Genomic DNA, 22,899 nt, shown 5'->3' with positions numbered 1-22,899 from the left:
CAGACCGGTATCACTGACAAGCATCCTCTGCAAAATACTTGAAAGAATATTTAGGCTAAGACTTGTTGCACACCTGGAGAACAATAGGTTTGTAAACAAACACCAACATGGGTTCTGGACAGGGAAATCATACCTAACAAACTTTTTGGAATTCTATGATAAAATAACAAGGATAAGGCAGGACAGAGAAGACTGGGCAGACTGCATATTTCTAGACTGCCAAAAGGCATTTGATACACTAACACACATGAAACTGCTATACAAACTTGAGAGGCAGGCAGGAGTAAGCGGAAAGACCCTAGCATGGGTAAGGAGCTACCTAACAGGAAGGAGCCAGAGAGTAAGGGGCGAGAAGTCGGACTGGCGAACAGTAACGAGTGGAGTACCTCAAGGATAGGTGCTGGGACCAATCATATTTCTAATTTACGTAAATAATGTGTTTACAGGAGTGGAATCCTACACGTCAATGTTCGCAGATGAAGGAAAATTAATGAGAAGAGTTGTGACAGATGAGGATTGTAGGATCCTCCAAGAGGACCCGGACAGGTTGCAGAGATGGTCAAAGAAATGGTGACTGGAGTTCAATACGAGTAAATGTAAAGTTATGGATATGGGATCAGGTGAGAGGCGACCGAAGGGACAGTACACAATGAAGGGGATCTGCCTACCTGCAACGATTCGAGAAAGAGACCTGGGAGTGGATGTAACACCTAGTCTAACTCCTGAGGCACATATAAATAGAATAACGACAGCAGCGTACTTTATATTGGCGAAAGTTAGAACTTCATTCAGAAACCAAAGTGAGGAGGCTTTTAGGGCGCTTTACACTGTCTACGTGAGACCCGTCTTAGAGTATGCCGCGCCATCATGAAGTCCCCACCTGAAGAAACACATTAGGAAACTGAAAAAGGTTCAGGAGTTTGCGACGAGGCTTGTTCCAGAGTTACGAGGGATGGGATATGAAGAGCGCCTGAAGGAACTTAACCTAAGACACTAGAAAAAAGAAGAGAGAGAGGGGATATGATAGGAACGTTTAAAATACTCAGGGGAATTGACAAAGTGGAAATAGAAAAAAATTTCACACATAATAGTAACAGAACGAGGGGACATGGGTGAAAGCAGGAAAATCAGATGAGTCACAGAGATGTTAGAAAGTATTCTCTTAGCGTGAGAGTGGTGGAAAAATGGAATGCACCTAAGGAACAGGTTGTGGAAGCAAGCTCTATTCATAATTTAAAACTAGGTATGGTAGGGAAATGGGACAGGAGTCTGCTGTAAACAACCAATGGCTCGAAAAGCGGGATCCACGAGTCAATGCTCGATGATGCAAGCACAAATACGTGAATACAAATAGGTGAGTACACACACGCGCGCGCGCACTCACGCACTAGCAGAAAGGGAGGACAGCGCTCTGAAATCACTGTTTTGAGAGCTGCTAAGCACAACATCCTGGGAATGTGTGTGTGAGTATGAGAGAAATTCATGTATTCGATGATAAGAGGAAAATAGGTCTGGAATCTTTACATTAGTCAACCGACAGTTAGAAATTCGGGGTCCAAGAGCTAACACCCTGAACCTGCAGGCACAAATAGAAAATACACACACACACCAAAATAAACATGCGCTTGCGCAATTTCCGGGTATGTGGTGAAATTATCGATATAAATAACATTTACTTATTGGGCATTGCTACATAGCTTGGAATATATATTCAGACATATATTTCCGGCTATAATATATATATATATATATATATATATATATATATATATATATATATATATATATATATATATATATATATATATATATATATATATATATATATATATATATATATATATATATAAATATATTAGTATATATATATTAGTATATTTTGGTAGCAGTCTTTCTTGTAAACATATGTTGTTGAATATGACCGAAAAAGTAAGATTAATAATTTTAACACGAATCTTCTCAATATTTCTTATGTTTTTCTTCATTGTCGGTTGTAATAAAAAAAACAATTCTCCGAAATTCATTTTTCAATTGTCTGATGCCTGAACGCGTTTCGTAATTCGTATTACATTTTCAAAAACATAATTTACACACAAATTGTTCGTACTTATACTCTATTGGATGAGGTGATATGGTACAAACGTTTTTGGTGAAGTGACAAACACAAGACAGAACACGAAACAATAGGTATAAATTGGATAAGTGAACATATGAATGGAAGTAACTGCAGAAGGCCTATTGGCCCATACCTCCTCTTGCTGTTTCCATATTGGTTCGGAGTCTTGAAGTAGGTAGAATATAGTTGTGCATTAATTGGCTGTTGATTGCTGGTGTTGACCTTTTGATGTGTAGTGCCTCGCCGATATCAAGCCGCCTGCTATCACCGTACCTATCGATGATTTCTGTGTTGTTTGTTAAAATTTATCTGGTAATGGTCTGGTTGTGAGAAGAGATTATGTGTTCCTTGATGGCTCCCTGTTGCTTATGCATTGTTAGTCGCCTAGAAAGAGACGTTGTTGTTGTTTTGCCTATATACTGAGTTCTTTGGGGCTTACAGTCCCCAAGTGGGTATTAAAAGGCATAGACGACTTTGGTCTCCTTCAAAGCATTCTGCTTGGTAACTGGGGAGTTTTTCATGAGTAGATTGGCCGTTTATTGGTTTTATAATAAATTATCAATTGTATTTTCTGATTTTTGTCTGTAGGGATGACGTTCCTATCAACAATCTCTTTCTGGACCCTTTCCTCCGTTTTATGAGCCGTCGAAAAGAAGTTCTTGTAAAATAGTCTAATTGGGGGTACAAGTGTTGTGTTGGTTGACTCTTCAGAAGTTGAATGGCGTTTTACCTTTCTTTTTATGATGTCTTCGACGAAACCGTCTGAGAAGCCGTTGTTGACTAGGACTTGCCTTACCCTACAGAGTTCTTCATCGACTTCTTTCCATCCTGAGCTGTGGCTTAGAGCACGGTCGACGTAAGCGTTGACAACACTCCTCTTGCACCTGTCTGGGCAGTCACTATTGGCATTGAGGCACATTCCTATGTTTGTTTCTTTGGTGTAAACTGCAGTATGGAAGCTTCCGCTTCTTCCCGTGACTGTTACATCCTGAAAGAGCAGCTTCCCGTTGTTCTCCCGTTGTACGTCAAACTCAACACAAAATTCTGCTCAAATGCCTCCTTCAGCTGCTGCAGACATCTGGCATAAGGTACCTGTGTAAAAATGTAGTCAACATTCCTGCAGTATATGGTTGGTTTCAAGTCCATGTCAACTAAGAACCTCTGCTCGATGGTGCCCATGTAGAAGTTCGCAAACAGGACACCTAGGGAAGAACCCATAGAACCCATCTACTTGCTTATACATGTACCCATCTGGGCTCACGAAGGGTTCTTCTTTAGTACAGGCTTGGAGTAGTTTCCAGAGTATGCTTTCTGGCATGTCAAGAGGAGTGCAAGCCGCGTCACGATACACTCTGTCTGCTATCATCCCGATTGTATCGTCCACAGGCACGTTGGTAAAAAGGGATTCCACATCCAAAGAGGCTCTTATCCCCGTGGCCCGTGCTCCGCGCAGTAAGTCGACAAATTCCTTGGGAGACTTCAAGCTGAAAGCACAGGGTACGTAAGGAGTCAACAACCCATTGAGTCACTTAGCCAGTCTGTATGTGGGTGTGGGTATCTAGCTGATGATTGGCCGAAGTGGGTTTCCAGGCTTGTGGGTCTTGACATTTCCATAGGCATATCCAGCTTTGTATTCCCCATCAACTTTTGGCAGGTGGAGTCCGTATTTCTTGGTGTTCACAGTTTCGATGAACTCCCTTTCTTTTCGATGAACGCCCTCGATGAAGCTGCCCTTTCTGGATGTAATATTCACGGAAAGGAGCGGAGGCTTCCATACTGTAGTCTACTCCAAAGAAACAAACATAGGAATGTGCCTCAATGCCGATAATGACTGCCCAGTCAGGAAAAATATGGACATTTCCATCTTGTTCAGGATGGAAACGTCTCAGGATGGAAAGAAGACGATGAAGAACTCTGTAGAGTAAGGGAAGTCTTAGTCATGAACGGCTTCTCTAACGGTTTCGTTGAAGACATCATAAAAGAAAGGTAAAACGCCATGCAACTTCTGAAGAGTCAACCAACACAACACTTGTACCCCCAATTAGACTATTTTACAGGAACTTCTTTTCGACGGCTCATATAACGGAGGAAAGGGTCCTGAAAGATATTGTTGATAGGAACGTCATCCTTTCAGACAAAAATCAGAAAATACAAATGATAATTTATTATAGAACCAAAAAAACAGCCAATCTACTCATGAAAAACTCCCCAGACACCAACCAGAACGCTTTGAAGGAGACCAACATCGTCTATGCCTTTAAATGCCCACTTGGGGACTGTAAGCCCCAAAGAACCCCAAAGAATGAGGTGATTTGATAAAATGCTATGCCCAAGATTACCATCCGAGTGCCGGCGAGGAAGTGGTTCAAATAGCTTCGGCTATCACTTCCTTTTGTCCGGTCGTGATGGTCAAGCAGATTAAGGCATCCTGTACATAGCAGTTACGTTGCTCCTGACAGTATGGGTTCGAGTCACTTCTGGGGTGTGAGTTTTCAGTTGCATACAGTCCTGGGGACCATTCAGGCTTGTTCGCATTTGTGTTCCTCACGTGTGCCCCAAAGAATGAGGTGATTTGATAAAATGCTATGCCCAAGATTACCATCCGAGTGCCGGCGGGGAAGTGGTTCATATAGCTTCGGCTATTGCTTCCTTTTGTCCGGTCGTGATGGTCAAGCGGATTAAGGCGTCCTGTACATAGCAGTTACGTTGCTCCTGGCAGTATGGGTTCGAGTCACTTCTGGGGTGTGATTTTTTCAGTTATATATATATCATACTTTGGTGGATTCGGGTTTCTGAACCTCAAAGTAGAATCCCATGGTATTATCAAACGCCATGTGAGCATCCTCAGTACAGAAGGATGCCAGCCAGTTGGGCACAAGTTGACCCCCAGCTGGGACTTCAAGCCTTCTCTGGTGTGCCACAAAGCATGGAGGTGTACAGGTGCTCTACCTCCCACTCACATGAACTGATAACTACATTCAAGTCCGTAAAAGCATTTAGTTCACAATTAGTTACATGAGTAATATTTGTGATACGCTTGGACCTTAAAACCAGGCTGGGATCAGGTGGGTGCGAGAGGAACTGTCCCTGAAGGTCAGGTGTGGGGGACAACCTATCCCTGAAGGTTAGGTGTGGGGGGAGAAGAACTGATCCCGAAGGTCAAGTGTGGAGGGAGAAGAACTGACCCTGAAGGTCTAGTGTGGGGGGAGAAGAACTGACCCTGAAGGTCTAGTGTGGGGGGAGAAGAACTGACCCCTAAGGTCAAGTGTGGAGGGAGAAGAACTGACCCTGAAGGTCTAGTGTGGGGGGGAGAAGAAGTGACCCCTAAGGTCAAGTGTGGGGGGGGGAGAAGAACTGACCCCTAAGGTCAAGTGTGGAGGGAGAAGAACTGACCCTGAAGGTCTAGTGTGGGGGGAGAAGAACTGATCCTTAATGCCAGGTGTGGAGGGAGAAGAACTGACCCTGAAGTTCAGGTGTTGGGGGAGAAGAACTGACCCTGAAGGTCAGGTGTGGGTGGAGAAGAACTGACCCTTAATGTCAGGTGTGGGGGAAGAAGAACTGACCCTGAAGGTCAGGTGTGGGTGGAGAAGAACTGACCCTTAATGTCAGGTGTGGAGGGAGAAGAACTGACCCTGAAGGTCAGGTGTGGGTGGAGAAGAACTGACCCTTAATGTCAGGTGTGGGGGAAGAAGAACTGACCCTGAAGGTCAGGTGTGGGGGAAGAAGAACTGACCCTGAAGGAGAAGTTGTTGGAGACGTCCTGATCGACGACGGTGAGGGTGGCGAGGACTTGGTCCCGGGTCAGACTCTCAGACACGTCCAGCGTCCACTCTGGCCGCGAGAACCTCGGCGGTACATCGTTCACGTCCCCCACCTCCACCACCACCGTCCCTGTCCCTACAGGGGGTAGGAAACACTGGTTCAGGGAGACACTTGTCACTGTCCCTGCCCTTGTCCCTGAGGAAGAGGCTGGTTCAGGGAGACAGTTTACACAGCAACCAATACAACACAAATATTCCCACAGGAATCTAACGGAAAGGGGGAACGGCTAAGGCTATGGGGAAAAGTCTATGGGGAGGCTAAGGCTATTGGGAAAAGTCTATGGGGAGGCTAAGGCTATGGAGAAAAGTCTATGGGGAGGCTAAGGCTATGGGGAAACGTCTATGGGGAGGTTAAGGCTATGGGGAAAAGTCTATGGGGAGGCTAAGGCTATGGGGAAAAGTCTATGGGGAGGCTAAGGCTATGGGGAAAAGTCTATGGGGAGGTTAAGGTTATGGGGAAAAGTCTATGGGGAGGCTAAGGCTATGGAGAAAAGTCTATGGGGAGGCTAAGGCTATGGGGAAAAGTCTATGGGGAGGCTAAGGCTATGGGGAAAAGTCTATAGGGAAGGCTAAGGCTATGGTGAAAGGCTAATTCACCAGATTTGAAGTACAATGTTGGTCGTACACTCCCATAAGAAATAAGAAGCGATTGTTCACAGGTTGGCTAATTAACTCTTTCATGACATGAATACAGTCAGTTTTGATAATACAAAGGTGTCTGAGTAGCCAGTGCTAGGTCATAATTAAGCTTAGTTACTTGGTATATTACAAGAATTGCTAAGGCATTTAAACAGCAATAGAACATGAGATAAAAGCAAGTTTGTTTGTTTATAATGTTGCAAACAATCTAAGGTGCAGATAAGAGGAAGATTACTTGTTAATTATATTTTTCTAAATATCCACAAAAAATAGAATGACTTTTCCGATTGAAACGCGAAAAGTCTTCCAATTAAATTAAAAATTCTATACTGGATACTTTTCCAGTTTCTGTGCTCTGCTTGATCTCCGGTCATTATTCACTCACTCACAGGTGTTTTTATTCATTTACTTTCATCAAATCGGTGTTGTTAATCATGAAACATTTTATATTTTGTTTCCAATATGTAATAATTTGCATTTATCAGCATTAAAATGCGTCTGCTAATCGTTAGTTTGACAAATTAATTAATATATCTTAGTCAGCTTTATATCTCCTTTGCTTGTTTGGTGTTGCAGCTTTGCTTCCCAGTTAAGAGGCTTCAATAAATTAAGACATAGAATAGATCATTATCGATCTCATTTAAATGAGCAAATCTGGTCCCAAAATTAAACGCTAGGGCACTCCTCTTGAAATTTCTATCCATCCAGATGCATTTCCATTTCGAAGTAGACTTTTGTATCAGGATAACCAATTTTGCATGAAAGCCTTAATGCAAAATTATCTATACCATTTGTTTCTGTTTTTTAAATAGTTTTCGTTGAGGAACTTTATTGAATGATTTCTGAAAAATAACACGATGTCTATCGCTTTACTTTCAACATATATATAGAAGTATTACAAACGAAATCAAGATAATTAATAAGAAAATTTTGAGAATATTTTAGGAGTAGGACTGTGGGATTGCACCACCGTCCAGGGTGACCTCGGACGAGAATCTGGCGTCACCCAGGACGCTAGTTTGATCCCTGTCCAGCTTCAAACATTTTGTCATAGATATATCTCGTTAATGTGATTTCATTGTATACACACACGATTTTTATGCAAATCATTTTGATAATGAAATTATCTTTGACTCCAAATAATATACTATGAGTTCTCGAATTATTTGTTTCAGGAATGTACCGACTACCGATGATCAGCTGATTGACCGGTAATTACAAGGAGAAGAAAAAAATTATTTGGTAGGAGTTGGCGTGACATTGGCACGGTTTCCCTTCTTGCGGAACTATTCCTGGCTTGAGTGACATTGAAAGTATGGCCAATGTTGAAATAATATAATTTTTAGAGTTGTTTAATAATCTTGGATAACATTTTAAAGTACTAACTTTTTTTGTCGTTGACTTTTAATAGTGACGCAAGAACATTCTATTCGCAAGTTTCAATGAACCGACTGACTTTTATTTATTACTTAACAATAATGATATAAAATATAACTAATATCCTTCCCGTCTCTTCTAAGTCAACATTTTCTTCTGTTGTGTAACTAATAGACTTGGAAAGAAGAAAAAAAGAGTTTTCTCCATGTAAAACAAATATATTTTCGGCTTGCTGTGCTATTTTCTGTAGTATGTAATTAATATTCGTGAATGCCAAGACGAGCGAGTTACTTTGCATTAAATTTTAATATAATATATTTTGTTGTATTCTCCTCATTGCTTTCTGGTAATTTTTGATGCATAAAATAAAAAATATTTGTGTAACTTTTTTGTTCATTATTTAACTAGTTTGGTTTGATGGATACTTTTGATCAGTTGCTCTACTTCAGTGAGATACTTTTCATTTGGGTAGGAAAACTCTTCAAGCAGTTCCGCTAAATTGTCAAGCTTAAAATCAGGAACTTTTTTGCGACCACTATTTGTTTCATAAAAAATCTGATATTTAATTAGATTGAACGACGATCACTTCAACTAAACTCCCCACATCATCATTTACAAACTCCTTACTAGTAGTTAAAACTAAATCCATGCCATGTGCCTCCCGATTGGCTAATTTACCTTATGAACTGAATTCTAGCGTTAACATCCAATAAATAATTAAATCAATATTTTATGCAACATATTTATGCATTTTTGGGCAATCTAATTGTGACTGTCAGTTACCATTCATGGTATTATCACCGTAGGATTTTTATATTGTGGAGATTTATTCCAATCAGAGTTTAAGCATTAGTTCCCTAAACGCTGCATTATTTACTGTTTTGTTATTGATATTGAACGACTGAATTGTTCATGACGAGTATTATTTCGATTTACAAATCAAGAAGGCTAAAGTAGATGGCAGAATGGTGGCTTATGGAGAGTTGACTCCGCACACTGATGCTCCGTACTACCAATGGTATAGACAGGTTAATCGAGTATACTCAAGCTAAACCACCTCATAAACACACTACTAAAACCACACTGTTGTACGCTAGAGAAGAGAGCGGTACACCCACCATAGAAGCCCCCTTCGGTACATTGCAGAACCCAGCGGTATACGCGTGTATCCTATGGTACATCAACCGTGAAAGCCCCCTGTGGTACGCTAGATCTAGAAACCCTTCGGTAAACAGAGCAGAGAAGCTGTCTAGAGTGCACTAGAGGGCCCCCCATCCCCCCCATTGCCGTACACTCACCCTTGAGGCCACCGCCGTCAGTGGCCACAACCTGCACGGTGTACCGATGAGTCTTCTCGCGGTCGAGGCAACAGAGCGCCGTGGTGATGAGCCCCAGCTGACTGTCGATGCTGAAGATGGGGCTCCCGCTCGACTCGTCTATCACATTCTTCTCCAGCGAGTAGACCAGGCGAGCGTTGTGGCCCTCATCGGGGTCATCGTGGTCCGTGGCCACCATCTGGGCCACCACGGTGCCTTAGGGAAGACGGCGTCAGTAAGGATCACATCTTCCAATTTAGGAATGCTGTAAATTTCTTAGTCGTGAAAAGCTGAGAACTAAACTTCAACAGTAAGATGTTACTGCTTCTCTGCTTCGGCTTGGCTGGTTTTTACTTGACAAATGTAAACACACACATAGATGTATAAATACATATAATTATAATTTATTTTAAATTAATATATGAAAAAATATTGAAGAAAACGTCAACGGAATGAGTCGTACAATCTATTACATGCAAATACACTTTTTTTCAGTGAATCTATAGCCAACTCTTAGCAATTTAAATAACCCAGAACTATAAGTAGGAGAATTATAGAATCTAGGGGCCAGATTCACAAAACTTCCGCAAACACTTACGAACCTGTACATCTTTTCTCAATCTTTGGCGGCTTTGCTTACAATTATCAAACAGTTAATGAGCTCCGAAGCACCAGGAGGCTGTTTATAACAATAACAACAGATGATTGGGAAGTTTTCATGCTCATAAACTCATTAATAAATGTAATCAAAGGCGTCAAAGATTGAGGAAAGATGTATACGTTCGTAAGAGCTTGCGTAACTGCTTCGTAAATTTGCCCCTTGAGTTATACGCTTCAAGCCTATGAAATTTAGACAATTTTTTAGCACATATTAAGAAAGTTCAAATCATACTACCACTTTCTTGCTTAATGGAACTTCCTCTCAGCCTTCATGAGAAAACTATCAACAGTAACACCAAATTATAGACCAGATATGGTTTTAGTGGTATTCACCCTGAAGCATCTCAGTGATTCGCTTCATTCCGTAAATAAGTTAAGTTTTCTTGCGCATTTGGCTGAAATTTTTTCATCTCTCTGGCGAAGAAATTTTTCATTAATTTCAACTTCATATATATTACCTGATGGGTTGGATATTAATGTTTTCTTTCAAGATTGACGATTTGTTTGGTGATTCGGTGAGATAGTCAACAGTTGGGATTTTATCATAGGAAAGATTATCTTGCATATATCGTCACATAGTTTAGATAGCTTCAAGGGGTTCAACTGATGTATTTTATTCATTATTATTTTTTTTCAATTCAATATAATTACCACATGAATTTATAACATTTGGCGCTGCAATAAGCATGGCATTCCCTGCCCCACACGACACAACGCCATGAACCAAACATGTTTGCCTTCTCCAGTAGGGCTGTAGAGCTGATGGTACCAGAAGGAGCGCCGTGCCAGCACCCAGCATTTTCGGGAGAAGAGAGAGCCACGCTATGATATTAAGGCCGCCTCATGACCAAATTAGAATAATGATAAGAGACCGGAGGGAAATGACTCTGCAAGGGAAGATGAATCCGATAAGCTGCGTGGCAATGAGACGAAAAGATGAGAGGTATGAGTGAGATAATGAGAAAAGAGAGAGGGAAAAACTACGAATAAGGAAATAATGAGTTATATCGAGAGGACAACACACACATGCGATTCGAAAGTCAGAAAGCCAGTTTAAATACATCTTTTCAGTAACTTCCATCCTTTGGTGTTCCTTACCAATTGGTACTAATTCTTTATATTGATGAACAGACAAAGGCTGGACAGAGACGCATAAACGGATCAAAGGAAAGAACTGATATCGCGCGTCAGGTCATCCATTCAATATGGGAACACGGAAGTACGAAACAACAGACAGAAAGGCACAACTGAAGACCTCCAAGCGGTCATAATGCTTACCGTATGTCTACCACCAGTCTACCTGTCCTCACCGTAGGTCTACCACCACTCTACCTGTCCTCACCGTATGTCTACCACCACTCTACCTGTCCTCACCGTATGTCTACCACCACTCTACCTGTCTTCACCTTATGTCTACCACCACTCTACCTGTCTTCACCTTATGTCTACCACCACTCTACCTGTCCTCACCGTATGTCTACCACCACTCTTCCTGTCCTCACCGTATGTCTACCACCACTCTACCTGTCTTCACCTTATGTCTACCACCACTTTACCTGTCCTCACCGTATGGGTCTACCACCACTCTTCCTGTCCTCACCGTAGGTCTACCACCACTCTACCTGTCCTCACCGTAGGTCTACCACCACTCTACCTGTCTTCACCTTATGTCTACCACCACTTTACCTGTCCTCACCGTATGTCTACCACCACTCTTCCTGTCCTCACCGTAGGTCTACCACCACTCTTCCTGTCCTCACCGTAGGTCTACCACCACTCTACCTGTCTTCACCTTATGTCTACCACCACTTTACCTGTCCTCACCGTAGGTCTACCACTACTCTTCCTGTCCTCACCGTAGGTCTACCACCACTCTACCTGTCCTCATCGTATGTCTACCACCACTCTACCTGTCTTCACCTTATGTCTACCACCACTTTACCTGTCCTCATCGTAGGTCTACCACTACTCTTCCTGTCCTCACCGTAGGTCTACCACCACTCTACCTGTCCTCACCGTAGGTCTACCACCACTCTTCCTGTCCTCACCGTAGGTCTACCACCTCTCTACCTGTCCTCACCGTAGGTCTACCACCATTCTACCTGTCCTCACCGTAGGTCGACCACCACTACCTGTGCAGGCAAACGTCTACAGTAACTCTTAACAGCCACAGATAAATCCAACAGCCACCGGTAAACCCAACTGCCACCGATAAACGCAACAGCCACTGCTAAACAAAACAGCCACCTACCAGGATGGTAGCCGAGGCTATTTCCATCCCCTCGCCGGCACTTGGTTGGTAATCTTGGGCATGGTATTTTATCAAATCACGTCATTCATTGTGATGATTTTATTAAATCACTCATTCAGTTGCATATAGTCCTGGGAACCATTCTGGCTTGTTCGCATTTGTGTTCTTCACGTGTGCCCCAAAAAATGAAGTGATTTGATAAAATACCATGCCCAAGATTACCAACCGAGTGCCGCTAGGGGGATGAAAATAGCCTCGGCTACCATCTTCTTTTGTCTGGTAGTGTTGGTCGAGCGGTTAAGGGATCCTGTACGCCAGCAGAGTGCTCCTGGCAGTATGGGTTCGAGTCACTACTGGGGTGTGAGTTTTCAGTTGCATATAGTACTGGGGACCATTCAGGCTTGTTTGCATATATATACATATATATATATATATATATATATATATATATATATATATATATATATATATATATATATATATATATATATGTCGTACCTAGTAGCCAGAACGCACTTCTCAGCCTACTATGCATGGCCTGATTTGCCTAATAAGCCAAGTTTTCCTGAATTAATATATTTTCTCTAATTTTTTTCTTATGAAATGATAAAGCTACCCATTTCATTATGTATGAGGTCAATTCTTTCTTATTGGATTAAAATTAACGTAGATATATGACCGAACCTAACCAACCCTACCTAACCTAACCTAACCTATCTTAATAGGTTAGGTTAGGTTAGGTGGCCGAAAAAGTTAGGTTAGGTTAGGTTAGGTAGGTTAGGTAATCGAAAAACAATTAATTCATGAAAACTTGGCTTATTAGGCAAATCGGGCCTTGCATGGTAGGCTGAGAAGTGCGTTCTGGCTACTAGGTACGACATATATATATATATATATATATATATATATATATATATGTCGTACCTAGTAGCCAGAACGCACTTCTATGCCTACTATTCCAGGCCCGATTTGCCTAATAAGCCAAGTTTTCATGAATTAATTGTTTTTCGACTACCTAACCTACCTAACCTAACCTAACCTAACGTTTTCGGCTACCTAACCTAACCTAACCGATAAAGATAGGTTAGGTTAGGTTAGGTAGGGTTGGTTAGGTTCGGTCATATATCTACATTAATTTTAACTCCAATAAAAAAAAATTGACGTCATACGTAATGAAATGGGTAGCTTTATAATTTCATAAGAAAAAAAATAGAGAAAATATACTAATTCATGAAAACTTGGCTTATTAGGCAAATCGGGCCTTGAATAGTAGGCATAGAAGTGCGTTCTGGCTACTAGGTACGACATATATATATATATATATATATATATATATATATATATATATATATATATATATATATATTTATATATATATATATATGTCGTACCTAGTAGCCAGAACTCACTTCTCAGCCTACTATTCAAGGCCCGATTTGCCTAATAAGCCAAGTTTTCCTGAATTAATATTTTTACTATAATTTTTTTCTTATGAAATGATAAAGCTTCCCTTTTCACTATGTATGAGGTCAATTTATTTTTATTGGAGTTAAAATTAACGTAGATATATGACCGAACCTAACCAACCCTACCTAACCTAACCTAACCTATATTTATAGGTAAGGTTAGGTTAGATAGCCAAAAAAAGGTAGGTTAGGTAGGTTAGGTAGACGAAAAAACATTAATTCATGAAAACTTGGCTTATTAGGCAAATCGGGCCTTGTATAGTAGGCTGAGAAGTGCGTTCTGGCTACTAGGTACAACATATATATATATATATATATATATATATATATATATATATATATATATATATATATATATATATATATATATATATATATATATATATATATATATATATATGTCGTACCTAGTAGCCAGAACGCACTTCTCAGCCTACTATGCAAGGCCCGATTTGCCTAATAAGCCTAGTTTTCATGAATTAATTGTTTTTCGACTACCTAACCTACCTAACCTAACCTAACCTAACTTTTTCGGCTAATTATATATATAGCGCAACAACGCAACTATATATATATATATATAGTTGCGTTGCTCCTGGGAGTATGGGTTCGAGTCACTTCTGGGGTGTGAGTTTTCATTCGCATATAGTCCTGGGGACCATTCAGGCTTGTTCGCATTTGTGTTCCTCACGTGTGCCCCAAAGAATGAGGTGATTTGGTGAAATGCTATGCCCAAGATTACCATCCGAGTTGCCGTCGGGGAAGTGGCTCAAATAGCCTCGGCTATCACTTCCTTTTGACGGCCGTGATGGTCAAGTGGATTAAGGCGCCCTGTAGTTACCAGTTGCGTTGCTCCTGGGAGTATGGGTTCGAGTCACTTCTGGGGTGTGAGTTTTTATTCGCATATAGTCCTGGGGACCATTCAGGCTTGTTCGCATTTGTGTTCCTCACGTGTGCCCCAAAGAATGAGGTGATTTGGTGAAATGCTATGCCCAAGATTACCATCCGAGTTGCCGTCGGGGAAGTGGCTCAAATAGCCTCGGCTATCACTTCCTTTTGACGGCCGTGATGGTCAAGTGGATTAAGGTGCCCTGTAGTTACCAGTTGCGTTGCTCCTGGGAGTATGGGTTCGAGTCACTTCTGGGGTGTGAGTTTTCATTCGCATATAGTCCTGGGGACCATTCAGGCTTGTTCGCATATATATATATATATATATATATATATATATATATATTAGTATATTTTGGTAGCAGTCTTTCCTGTAGACATATATTATTAAATATGACCGAAAAAGTAAGATTAATAATTCTAACACGAATTTTCTCAATCTTTCGTACATTACGCTTCACTGTTGGAGGTAAATCAAAAATCACTTCTCCAAAATTCATTTTTATTTCTAGTCTGACGCGACACGGGCGCGTTTCGTAAAACTTATTCCATTTTCAAAGACTTCACAAATACACAACTGATTAGAACTTACGTCTCTCTGATATTATATCTACATTTGAGTGAGGTGGGAAGGGTGATGTGGCATTAACACAAGACAGAACAGGAGGGGATATTAATAGGGTATTAAAAGTATCAACACAAGACAGAACAGAAACAATGGGTATTGAATAGAAGTGTTTGTAGAAAGCCTATTGGTCCATATTTCTTGATGCTTCTATATTGGAGCGGAGTCTTGAGGTGGGTAGAATATAGTTGTGCAATAATTGGCTGTTGATTGCTGGCAATCAACAGCCAATTATTGCACAACTATATTCTACCCACCTCAAGACTCCGCTCCAATATAGAAGCATCAAGAAATATGGACCAATAGGCTTTCTACAAACACTTCTATTCAATACCCATTGTTTCTGTTCTGTCTTGTGTTGATACTTTTAATACCCTATTAATATCCCCTCCTGTTCTGTCTTGTGTTAATGCCACATCACCCTTCCCACCTCACTCAAATGTAGATATAATATCAGAGAGACGTAAGTTCTAATCAGTTGTGTATTTGTGAAGTCTTTGAAAATGTAATAAGTTTTACGAAACGCGCCCGTGTCGCGTCAGACTAGAAATAAAAATGAATTTTGGAGAAGTGATTTTTGATTTACCTCCAACAGTGAAGCGTAATGTACGAAAGATTGAGAAAATTCGTGTTAGAATTATTAATCTTACTTTTTCGGTCATATTTAATAATATATATATATATATATATATATATATATATATATATATATATATATATATATATATATATATATATATATATGTTGTACCTAGTAGCCAGAACGTCGTACTCTGCCTGCTATGCAGGGCCTGATTTGCCTAATAAGCCAAGTTTTCCTGAATTAATATATTTTCTCTAATTTTTTTCCTATGAAGTGATAAAGCTACCCATTTCATTATGTATGAGGTCAATTTTTTTATTGGAGTTAAAATTAACGTAGATATATGACAGAACCTAACCAACCCTACCTAAACTAACCTAACCTATCTTTATACGTTAGGTTAGGTTAGGTAGGTTAGGTATTCGAAAAACAATTAATTCATGAAAACTTGGCTTATTAGGCAAATCGGGCCTTGCATAGTAGGCTGAGAAGTGCGTTCTGGCTACTAGGTACACATATACAAGTGTTGTATACAACGCTTGACTGCTGTAAAGGTTTCTCCGTCAGCTTCGGGCAGTTTTTAATAAGGAGTTCGGTAGTCTTGTTTGTTTTATAGAATATGATCAGGTCTATGTTTTGGTTAGGAATAGTGTTTTATACTACTTTACGGATTATTTCCATCATTATTCTTTTTTCTTTTTTTGTGTTCACTGTGCATAGTTGATTTGTAATATAATTTTATAGGAGGTGTTGTGGTTTCTGGTCTAGGTTCAGGATTGTACCATCGGTCCAGGTGTCTTCTTATAGCTGTGTTTATTTCCGTGTTGCAATATCCAAAGTTCACCAATACCTAAGTTATTCTTTCAAACTCTCTACTCACATTGCTCCATTCGGAGCAGTGGGTAAGCGCTCGACGAATATAAGCATTGAAAACACTGGTTTTCTGACTTTGGGGGCACTCACTTCTACCGTTCACGCATAATCCTATGTTGGTAGGTTTAGTATATACACTGGTGCTTAAAGAGGTTCCATTTTTGTTATTAGTACATCCAAGAATGATAGACTGTTGTTTTCACTATTTTCATGTGTAAATCGGAGTACTGACTCATTCTCTATATGGCTTTTTAGATAAATTAGTTCATCTGAGTCTTTTACTATGATGAATACATCATCTTCATAACAGCAGTATACAGTTGGTTTTTGTCTACAACTGAAGACTCTATCTTCGATGGTTCCCAAGTAAAAATTAGCGATTAATACTCCTAAGGGGACGCCCATTGCTACTCAGTCTATTTGTAGATACATGTCCCCTTGCAGACTGATGAAAGGAGCTTCCTATGTACATGCTTCGAGAAGGCTCTTCAAGTGTGGCTCGGGTATGTCTAATTTGGGGGTGCTCTCGTCTCTGTATACTCTGTCCAGTATAATTTCTATGGTGGTGTCGACTGGGACGTTAGTAAATAGGGATTCGACGTCCAAGGAAGCAATGATTCCATCGGGCTGTGTAGTTTTGATTAATTCTAGGAAATCTGCTGATGATTGTAGACTATAGTTGCTTGGAGAGTATGGAGTTAGGAGTTTGTTAAGTCTTTTTGCCAGGTGATAGGTTGGAGTTGGTATTTGACTGATTATTGGACGTAGTGGGTTACCTGGTTTGTGTGTCTTAACAGAGCCATAAGCATATCCTAAGCCATATTCGCCCTGGAGTTTAGTGAAATGAACACTACCTTTCTTTGCGTTGAGAAGCATCAAAAACGCCTTCAAATTGAAATGCTTCTGGACGACATCCACATGTTAGACGACAACAATAAAGTCATCACCACTGACACACTTCAGGCTGAACTACTAACAGAAGCCGGGATAAAACGAGGAACATACTCATCAACAATCTTAACCCCAAGACTCAAAGAAGCAGCAAAACAGCAAAAAAAGCTGTAAGATGTAACAATAAGAAAAGCCGACATGACAGCAGCGTATGTGTTGATTCCTACCCAATAATACATGAATAAATTTAGCGATATCCTTAGTGATGACACTAAATTTCAGCGAATCACGAGGAACCCTGTGGAAGACCTTAAACGCAAAGTGAACAAAACTATTACTGCAATCAACGAAAAGAAAGGTAGTGTTCATTTCACTAAACTCCAGGGCGACTATAGCTTAGGATATGCTTATATCCAGATCATTTATTCCATATATTCACCCTTGTGTTATTTCTTATATGCTTAATGTAGTTTTCGATAGTAAATTTCATATCATTTTACTGATGTGTTTACGTGCGCCCTCCATTTCTCTTTGAGCATTATATAAGTGATACTATATGCGCCACACTATGATCATTATTATTCATATTATGGAAAATATCCTAGTGACTGGCAGTACTTGAGTACACTGATATTTATGGAAACGTGCCCTAGACTGGTAATTCTGAATCAACACTGTGAATGTGGCAACGTACTATTGCTGGGCGACACAGAGTTTAACCACTGAACTGCTTTGCTGGGATGCAAAGTTACAAACCCAGCTGGCGACCTTGTGAGTAGTTGCGTGACACAGGTGAGAGACAAGTGACATGTGACTCCTTTGTTACGGCGAGCAAGACTCAGAGGAAGTGTTGTTGCTGAGTGAAGCAACATCTTAAGGTTAGTACTGAGTTTTCTTTCACTCTTCCGTGGGACACGGCCGGATCGCTAGTAGCGTTTCCGCCCGTGGTTCGACTGAAAGGCTCCCAGGGCAATCAGTGGCACCCAGGTGTCTAGGAGCAATGGGACCTCGACAAGACTACCGAGGTTCCTGTTCTCAACAAACATTGGGATTCAATCCATTCTTCCGTTAAAGAAACTTAGTCATAAAATAATTTTTCATCACGTCTCTTCAGAGATAAATTTGTCGGACCATTTACTCAAGCAAAAACAGTCATTAATTACATGATCTGATAATACAGGAAAAAAACAAATATAATGCAAGACAGGTATAATGCAAGATCTGATAATACAGGAAAAAAACACATATATAATGCAAGACATCAAATAACCCAAGCACTTTCGCTTGTTACATCATCAGGAGTAGAGAGGTAAAGCAAATTACACGACAGAAGATTATATACACAAAATGTAAGTTTACATACAAACGAGGCTGGTTTACCTTCAACTTCACCAGAAACAATGTAATACACAAATAATTTTCCCGTACGTAAATGGAAATTTTAGTTTTAACAGTCGGGAAAGTTACCCATTCCGCACGTTGAACAGGAACGAGCAGTCTTTGCACAAGTTAAGAGCTCACCTCGTCTATGTACGCGCTCTTCCGTCTGGCAGGAGCTCGCTCCCATTATGAAATATTAAAAATCATACCTTTGGGAGCGTTTTGCTTATTGTTGTCATGGCGATAATACGAAGCATTGAGCATGTGTCCGCTCTTCGAGAACTTGGTAAGAGATTGAAGTGACTGTGTGGTTGTGGTACTTTACCTTTGGGCGTGTCCTCGGAGATGGTGGTGGTGGTGATGTGGGAGGGGAAGTACGGAGCGTTGTCGTTTACGTCCTTGAGGTTGACACGTACGTCAGTGTGCGTGTCCAGCTCGCCATCCGACGCAGTTACACGCAGTCGCCACTGAGCCCGGCCGTGGGGTGGGTCACGGTCCAGGGGCTGTAGTATGGGCATAGGGTGGACACGTCGTGTTAGTGTGGACAACACGAAAGGTTAGACACGACGGACATAACATGAATGATTGTTGGTATGGAAAACAATGACTTAGAGGCAATACAATACCCACCTGCTATTATACATGAACTGATTTCAATGTTAACAGTCTGCTTTTTTAAGTTTCTTTTAAGGTATTTAAACTAATGAAACGTTAACGTTTACTTTTCTCCTTCTACTGACACAATGTAATTGGTTTCGGCCACTTTCGTGGTGAGCGAGATCAATATTGCTGTCACTATGTTGTACGTTCTCACTACATATGTGCATTAAAATTGCACTGAAGTTAACTTACTATTTATGATATGTGATATTGAAATCTACACACACACACACACACACACACACACACACACACACACACACACACACACACACACACACACACACACACACACACAAATGAAGTGCCCAAATGAGCCACAGAGATGTTAGAAAGAACTATTTTAGTGTCAGAGTGGTTGACAAATGGAATGCATTAGGATGTGATGGGGTGAAGGCTGACTCCATACACAGTTTCAAGTGTAGATATGATAGAGCCCAATAGGCTCAGGAACCTGTACACCAGTTGATTGACGGTTGAGAGGCAGGACCAAAGAGCTAAAGCTCAACCCCCGCCAGAACAACTAGGTGAGTACACACAAACACACACACACACACACACACACAGGCGGCGGGCCGGCCGAGCAGACAGCATGCTGGACATTTGATCCTGTGGTCCCGGGTTCGATCCCGGGCGCCGGCGAGAAACAATGGGCAGAGGTTCTTTCACCCTATGCCCCTGTTACCTAGCAGTATATAGGTACCTGGGAGTTAGTCAGCTGTTACGGGCTGCTTCCTGTGTTGTGTGTGTGTGTGTGGTTTGGAAAAATATAGTAGCAGTAGTTAGTAACAGTTGATAGACACTAGAGAGGCGGGCCGAAAGAGCAAAGCTCACCCCCCGCAGGCACAACTAGGTGAATACACACACAAATAAACAAACAAACAAACAAACACACACACACATAAACAAACAAACAAACACACACACACACACACACACACACACACACACACACACACACACACACACACACACACACACACACACACACACACACACGAGGAAAGAGAGAGAAGAGAGAGGAGGAGGTGGTGTAGCTTTGCTACTAAGAGAAGGTTGGAGTTTCGAAGAGATGGTAATTCAGAACTGTGAAGGTTTCAGTGACTACATATCAGGCACCATAGCAACTGGAGGACAGAAAATTATAATAGTAGTCATATATAACCCCCCACCGAACGACGGAAGACCCAGACAGGAATATGATAGAAACAACTTGGCCACCATCAATATAATAGAGAGAGCAGCTTCTGTGGCTAGCAGGAACGGATCCAGACTTCTAATCATGGGAGACTTCAACCATGGGAAGATAGATTGGGGGAACAGAGACCCACATGGAGGCCCAGACACATGGAGAGCTAAGCTGCTGGATGTGGCAAGAAGAAACTTTCTAAGTCAACACGTCAAGGGACCGACAAGAATGAGAGGAGGGGATGAACCAGAACTTGCTTGATCTGATATTTACCATAAATGAGTCGGATATAAGGGAAGTTAAGTTGGAAGCCCCATCGGGATTGAGTAATCATAGTGTATTGAGCTTTGAGTACCTGGTTGAGCTGGGAATTATCACCCCCAAAAAAGAACTGGGAACCAAGGGCTGGCGTACCGACAGGGAAACTATGAGAAGATGAATAAACTCCTATGGGATACACATTGGGACACAGAACTTGGAACCAGAATGTATGAAAGCAAAGGAGCAAAACAAAAGGGCATGGAGGAACTTCCGTAATAACAGAACACCAGAAAGTAGAGAGAGATACCAGAGAACCAGGAACGAGTATGTCAGTGTGAGAAGAGCAGCTGAGAAAAGGTATGAAAATGATATAGCTTATAAAGCCAAGACCGAACCAAAGCTACTACACAGTCACATCAGCAGGAAGACAACAATGAAGGAACAGGTGATGAAACTTAGGGTGGGCGAGGACAGGTACACAGAGAATGACAAAGAGGTGTGTGAAGAACTCAACAAAAAGTTCCAGGAGGTCTTTACAATAGAGCAGGGAGATGTCACGGCGCTAGAAGAGGTGGCAGCAATCCAAGTGACCTTGGATAGGTTCGAAATTACAAGAGATGAGGTTAAGAAGCACCTATTGGAGCTGGATGTGAGAAAAGCTCTTGGGCCGGACGGAATCTCGCCATGGGTATTGAAAGAGTGTGCAGGTGCACTTTGCTTACCACTCTCCATTGTGTATAGTAGGTCAGTGGAAACAGGGGACCTACCAGAAATATGGAAGACTGCTAATGTAGTACCAATATACAAAAAGGGTGACAGACAAGAGGCACTGAACTACAGGCCAGTGTCCTTAACTTGTATACCATGCAAGGTGATGGAAAAGATTGTGAGACAAAAAAAACTAGTAACACTTATGGAGAGAACAGGCTTCGTAACAACCCTTCAACATGGGTTCAGGGAGGGTAAACCTTGCCTTACAGGCTTGATAGAATTCTACGATCAGGTGAAAAAGATTAAGCAAGAAAGAGAAAGGTGGGCGGACTGCATTTTTTTGGACTGTCGGAAAGCCTTTGACACAGTACCCCATAAAAGGTTGATGCATAAGCAGGAGAAACAGGCAGGATTAACTGGTAGGGCGCTCCAGTGGATAAGGGAGTACCTAAGCAATAGGAAGCAGAGTTACAGTGAGGGGTGAGACCTCAGACTGGCGTGATGTCACCAGTGGAGTCCCACGGGGCTCTGTGCTTGGACCTATCCTGTTTCTGATATATGTAAATGATCTCCCAGAGGGTATAGACTCATTCCTCTCAATGTTTGCTGACGACGCCAAAATTATGAGAAGGATTAAGACAGAGGAGGACAGCTTGAGGCTTCAAGAAGACCTGGACAAGCTGCAGGAATGGTCGAACAAATGGATGTTAGAGTTTAACCCAAGCAAATGTAATGTAATGAAGATAGGGGTAGGAAGCAGGAGACCAGATACAAGGTATCACTTGGGAAATGAGATACTTCAAGAGTCAGAGAGAGAGAAAGACCTGGGGGTTGATATCACGCCAGACCTGTCCCCTGAAGCTCATATCTAGAGGATAACATCAGCAGCATATGCCAGTTTGGCTAACATAAGAACTGCCTTTAGAAACTTGTGTAAGGAATCTTTCAGAACATTATATACCAAATATGTCAGACCAATCCTGGAGTATGCGGCTCCAGCATGGAGTTCATATCTAGTCAAGCATAAGACTAAACTGGAAAAGGATCAAAGGTTTGCCACCAGACTAATGCCCGAGCTGAGAGGTATGAGCTACGAGGGGAGACTACGGGAATTAAACCTCACTTCGTTGGAAGACAGAAGAGTTAGGGGGGGCATGATCACCACATTCAAGATTCTCAAGGGAATCGACAG

General features: G+C 41.3%; 1 protein-coding gene across 1 annotated transcript in view; it reads right to left on the bottom strand.

The window, feature by feature from the left end:
- LOC138349888 (putative neural-cadherin 2) overlaps nt 1-19,404 on the bottom strand; it is a 139,724-nt gene extending 120,320 nt beyond the window's left edge. The window contains exons 1-3 of the mRNA XM_069339609.1: nt 19,212-19,404; nt 9,252-9,485; nt 5,850-6,013 (exon numbers count right to left, since the gene is read on the bottom strand). Coding sequence (XP_069195710.1) covers nt 5,850-6,013; nt 9,252-9,485; nt 19,212-19,404 — 591 coding nt within the window. The remainder of the gene's footprint in view (nt 1-5,849; nt 6,014-9,251; nt 9,486-19,211) is intronic.
- Between the last annotated feature and the right edge of the window lie 3,495 nt (nt 19,405-22,899).

Source organism: Procambarus clarkii, chromosome 42 (assembly GCF_040958095.1).
Source record: "Procambarus clarkii isolate CNS0578487 chromosome 42, FALCON_Pclarkii_2.0, whole genome shotgun sequence".
Taxonomy (NCBI): Eukaryota; Metazoa; Arthropoda; class Malacostraca; order Decapoda; family Cambaridae; genus Procambarus; species Procambarus clarkii.
Note: the sequence above shows the minus strand (reverse complement) of the source record. Positions and strands in the feature narration are given on the sequence as shown.